The following is a 5,759-nucleotide window of genomic DNA, read 5'->3' on the forward strand; positions in this document are numbered from 1 at the left end:
TTGGTAGTAATTGATTGGTACTTGTGACTCAGGGATCATATTTGATACTTGGCTTTAAAACATAATGTGATTGGTGCATTGTTCCTGACATAGTTATATTTACTGCTTGGTTCTTGACAGCTGCAAAAACAACAGTTGATGGACAGAATGCAGAACAATGTCATACATTCACCCCAGTACAGAGATCTGGGCCTAAATCCATCGTTTTTTTGGTCACCATGCCATTCCAGTTTGAACCTAGTCATATGCAAATCACTCTTGACCCTGTGCCCCATAGGAACAGTCCAGCCCGAACTGCCAAAGCCAGGTCCTTCCTGGACTGGAAACAAGCATCCTAGGACCGGTTTTGGGCTTTCAGCCCTCGTCAGCTAGGATAGCTTGTTTCCATGGGTATGGAGAGCATCCTAATGGGCCCCCTGGTCTTAAATCCATTGTTTGTTTTGTGGTTCTTGACAGTGGTAGGTTTAACTCTTGGTTGTATAGCAAGGTCTCTGTAGCGCATGGTGCTATTTGGTGTGTGTGAAGCATTATTATTATTATTATTTTTTTTGTAGAGTTTTCTATAGCTCTGGCTAGACCCGAGGGCATCGGAGCGCTTCACAACTAGATATGTGTAGGTCAAAATAGCGAATACAATACACAGAAGGCTAAGCGAACAACAAGTCCTACTGTGTAAATCACTTATCTCTTTGCGCCGAATTAAATAAAAGATTGAATCTGACCTTGTGCAGCATAATCTGCTGCTCATGGAAAGCATGCCAATGCCCTGGGCCATGTTTGTGTTACATTAAGCTGAACACCCCAAAAATAAATGTGTAGTTCACTCTTCATTGCTATTTATTCTAGTCTCCTTATTCCCTGTGACCTCAATCTTAAATCCTAAATGTAATCTGTGGTTAAATCGTGGTGGACTCTCAACTGGGCTTTTCTAATGTCATGCATGCAGACCTTTCAGTATAATTGATGAGAGCCTGCAGATGAGGCATATCCATCTTTGAATCATTCCTTAGCTCATATCAATCATATATGTATTGTCCCCAGAGCAGGCCTCTAAGTTTTTCTTAAGAGCCCACAGCTGGCGGGAGTGCTCAGTACCCACAATATTGATTCCACCTATGACTTCTTTCTTCCACCACCCTGCATTTTTTGGCTCTATCTCACTCTTACTTTGGGTCGAAGTCTGATGCTGAAAAATAAGTCCCAGGCCCCATTCCGCACATACCACCGGCAACCACAAGCATAAGTTAAGCACTGATTCTTCCTATGTTCTGCCGATGCTAATATATCTGTACATCTTATTGTCAAAAATAAACAAGTAATTTTGAAAAATTGTCACACTTCTAAAGAAACTAAAGCTAACACTATTTTAAAATCATGGATAAAAATAAAAAAAATATTTGGGAGTTTCATGTCCTAGTACCTCCCAGGACAAGGACATGATGATGCAAATCAAAACAAAGATGGTCCCCTTCAATGCTCTATCCCACTAATCCCAGTTTCTTCGGAGGAGCATCACATACTTACACAGGGAGACGGTTTAGAGGATCATTTCAAGTCTACAAATATTAATTTCCTACTTATTAGAATTCAGCACAATTTAGTAGATCATGCAATGCCCTCATAATGGCCTAAAATGTCGTACCCCACTATTAATCCAGTAAAATGTTCCTTTCCTAATCAGTTTGCAGTTCCTCAGTACAAGCCAATCATACAAAAGGAAGTCTTTTGTAGTAAGAGGCCATGCTCCCTGAAATTCTTCACTGCCCAACAATCACCCTCAACTGACAACTTACCACCACCCAAAAAAAACATAAACACTTGACTGTTTCATCGTAGGTAAATCGATACCCGCCATGACTAAGAGTGAAAACTCGTTCCATATAGTGACCACGATTGTAAGTTTGGGATCTGTAGTGGCATAATTGTCCCATGCCCTTCTTTCCCCCCCACCTTCACTCCAGCTCCTGTTTCAGCTGCAATGTGTACCCCGCTACCATTTGCACTGGCTTCTGCTGCAGCTCGCTCTGGTGCCCAAGTGTGCCAGGCATCACCTATACAAGACTGAATGGGCCGCAGCAACATCTAAGGGGTCCACTGGAGTAGAATACCTATACATGTCTGAACCAGAAGTCTTTTTGATGATGCCATGCGCAAGTCACTCTCTTAGCACAGTACATGGGGGTACATCAAGAAGGCAGGGCTTATGAGAGCCAGTCCAAATGCATTGTTGCTGTATATAGGTATCATTGTAGGACAGATACATTTGAAATATATGCCAGCTATGATGGGCACTCATCACGAGTTAAAGATTAATTCATAATGTGTAGGGTGGCATTCTTGCTTCTGATATACACTAGATGGGCAGCACCAGCACGCCTATGGCTTCCTTTTCAATTTTTTTTTACTGATGTAGTACATTTTCTCTGCTACATTTTGTATCCTGTGGGAATGGTGACAAATATTCTGTAACAGACGCACTTATGTCTCTAACATCTGGAAATCAAAATATAAACCTTCTCAGCAAAAATGCATGTAATGTTATTCCTATTGTTGCTGCCACAGCAAAGTCTTCCTGAGAACTGTAGCAAAATTACCGAGCAGGAAACTCCACCAACCAGAGATCATTTCAAGAGCTGCAATGTGAACCGCGCTAGTCGAAATGTAGGCTTCCCATTGGTGTGCGATGGTTGTTGATATAAATGTACTTTACTGTGTAATCAAACAGATGTATTAAAAGGCCATTAAAAGAGCAATTGCAGACAGCATGCCTCATTAATTGATGCCTGTAAAAAACAAGAAGGACTGTAGAATGGCTGCCAGATCAACCAAGTGCCAACCGAGGGGAGTGCAGGCTGAAGCCGCTAAAAGCACTCAGCCCCTAAATATTCAAGAAGCCGCATAACACAGCACTGCAAGTAAAGTTGTTGTGCTGTGTTGATCAAAGGGAGAGAGTAGAAGAGTGCCAATCTACTAAGTCGTAGCGCTGTTCTGCTCTCTCCCTCACCTGGTGCGCTTGAGACAGTCAAACACCCATGGAGACACCCTTCTTTCACTATAGTGCAAGGGTGTCTGCATTTTCTGAGACATAGGCTTTGTACTGGAAGCAGTCCCTTCCAATACAATATCCAAGCTTTAAGGCTTTTCTCACAATGCACCACCCATGCAAAGTGAGAAAAACGAGAAGAAATGAAAACATTTCCAGTTGTTATGCCTGCCTCGAAGAGGTGTTGAATTTTGCTGCAAATCCCTGTGTACAATTCTTTGTGTAAATGGATTTTGAGTCATAAAACCCATGGGTGATTGCTTAGGAATGCCCATGCCACACCCAGGGACATACTGATGCAAAGTAAAACAAGGCAGCGCATTCTGCAAGTATCCCGAATGGGGCTGAACCTGAACACTTTACATTAGGTTTGGGCTACAAAAAGAATGCAAACCTGACACAAAGCTTTTCTGTGGCTCAGTGGGAAACCTACTTGTGTTTACCAGCTCAGCCAGTTTGACAGAACTACAACTAACACGCATGCTTCCCTTTGAGCCTGTAATGTGGTCTGTAGGCGAGTTACACAACCCACAACAGAGCCTTCATTGCCTTACTGGATGGTTTATATCACTCACCTCTTTCCGCTCGGCGAGGTGACCAGCAGCAGCCGCCATGGGTCGCCGTCCCGCGCGATGTTACAGATACTGCAAAAACAAGCCCTACCCCAAATCCCGTTTCTGCAGGGGTGTTCCTGATCCCAAGATTAGGATTTTCGATTTGGGCAGAAAGAAGGCAAAGGTGGACGAGTTCCCACTATGCGGCCACATGGTGTCTGATGAATGTGAGCAGCTGTCCTCTGAAGCGCTGGAAGCTGCCCGCATTTGTTGCAACAAGTACATGGTGAAGAGCTGTGGTAAGGATGGTTTCCACATCAGAGTGCGTCTGCATCCGTTCCACGTCATCCGCATCAACAAAATGTTGTCCTGTGCCGTTGCTGATAGACTTCAGACCGGAATGCGTGGAGCCTTTGGCAAACCCCAGGGCACTGTAGCCCGTGTGAACATTGGGCAGGTGATCATGTCTGTCCGCACCAAGGCTTCCAACAAGGAACATGTGATTGAAGCTCTGCGTAGAGCCAAGTTCAAGTTCCCCGGGCGCCAAAAGATTCACATCTCCAAGAAATGGGGTTTCACCAAATTCAATGCGGACGAGTTTGAGAGCATGTGTGCAGAGAAGCGCCTTGTGCCCGATGGCTGTGGCGTGAAGTACATCCCCACCAAGGGCCCCTTGAACAGATGGCGTGCCCTTCATGCTGCCTAAATGTGGAGAGGGTGTAATCCCTCAACAGTGCCGTTTGAAAACCAGAATAAACATCATGGAATAAACATCACTCACCTCGGCATGGTTAATCTCACTCTCCTCTTCTGGTTCTTTGGATTGTGCCTGGCTTTGCTCTTCTTGGTTGACTGGATCTTGGTTCACTCTGGTCTGACTTCCTTGAATCCTGTCCCACTCTCCTTTTCCTTGTCTGGAGTCAATCTCTTGCTTCTCTGCTTGGTTGCCCTGATTCTGTCTCATTCTCCTCTTTGTGACGCCTGCATCCTTTCTTCCTCTCCTGTTTTTGATTGTCTCGACTCTCCCACTCTCTTGTTCATGGGTGCCTAGTACCTGACTCACTCCCCTCATGTTGGGTGCCTGTACCCTGTCTGACTTCTTGCCTCTTGGATGTCTGGATCCTGTCTCTGCTTGCAGATTTCCAAGATTCTGGGACTGATTTAGAACTGGGGGATGGGTTAGTCCGTCACAACGGGGACTGATATCCCGTCCGCCGAAATCGAAACCGATAGGATATAATGGGATATCCGCCACCTTTGTGATAGAGTAACCCGTCCACCGAGTTCAAAAACAGGCCCTCTGTCTTGTTCAGCTCGTCTTGGTTGCCTGGATATGTCTCACTTGCTTCTTGGTTACTTGGATTCATGCATCACATTCTTTACTTGGTGGCTTGCAACTTATCTGTAAAGGAACTATAGAAATGAATCAGTGATGTCATGATCACTATCAAGGATGTAAATTTACTTTTCAATGCTGGATGGATGAAAGAACGTAAGACTTTGATTGGTGATGAACTCAGATCTTGGACGAGGTGATCATCCTTGTAGAATGGTTAAGCGTGTGTGCACATATGTTCTAAAAATGTGTTGATTCACCTAAAGGCTAGGAGTAGTGTAAGAAACATGACACACCGTTTAACCCAGAATGACATCACAGGGTTGACCCCTTGTCCCACCCCTCATTCCGTAAACTGCTTCATGCACACTGGCGTGGGACTGAGGCATGGAAACCAAAGAAACTAAGGTCCTGATTTCAATTTCGGCAGACAGGCTACTCCGTTCAAAACATGATGGATATTCTGTCTGCTGTATTACAAATGCCATTGGATATAATCGACTTATAATACGGAGGATGGGATTTTCGTCATGTTTGTAACAGAGTAACCAGTCCACCAAACTCTACATCAGGCCCTCAGTTCGGCCCTATTTGCAATCTTTTTCTGTCATTGCCTTCATGACCCCAGAGACCTAGGTTAGAAACATGCAGCAGCTGCTACTAACTGTGACCCCTAATTGACCGTCCGGAAGCCCAGTCTTCCCTACAGTGCAGTCCAATTAGGACCTCATTTAAGACAGAATGCCACCTCATACTGTGCTACAGGAAGAAGCAGAGCCCGACACGTGAGGATAAATCTGTACAAAGAGCTAAAACCTCATCACAC

General features: G+C 44.6%; 1 protein-coding gene across 1 annotated transcript; it reads left to right on the forward strand.

The window, feature by feature from the left end:
* Positions 1–3,621: 3,621 nt before the first annotated feature.
* LOC147698909 (large ribosomal subunit protein uL16-like) lies at positions 3,622–4,363 on the forward strand. The gene has a single exon (XM_086935531.1). It carries the CDS (start codon positions 3,656–3,658, stop codon positions 4,301–4,303), a length of 648 nt encoding a protein of 215 aa, XP_086791657.1. The 5' UTR covers positions 3,622–3,655; the 3' UTR covers positions 4,304–4,363.
* The last annotated feature ends 1,396 nt before the right edge of the window (positions 4,364–5,759 follow it).

The sequence above is a fragment of the Lissotriton vulgaris genome, chromosome 8 (genome assembly GCF_964263255.1).
Source record: "Lissotriton vulgaris chromosome 8, aLisVul1.2, whole genome shotgun sequence".
Classification (NCBI taxonomy): Eukaryota; Metazoa; Chordata; class Amphibia; order Caudata; family Salamandridae; genus Lissotriton; species Lissotriton vulgaris.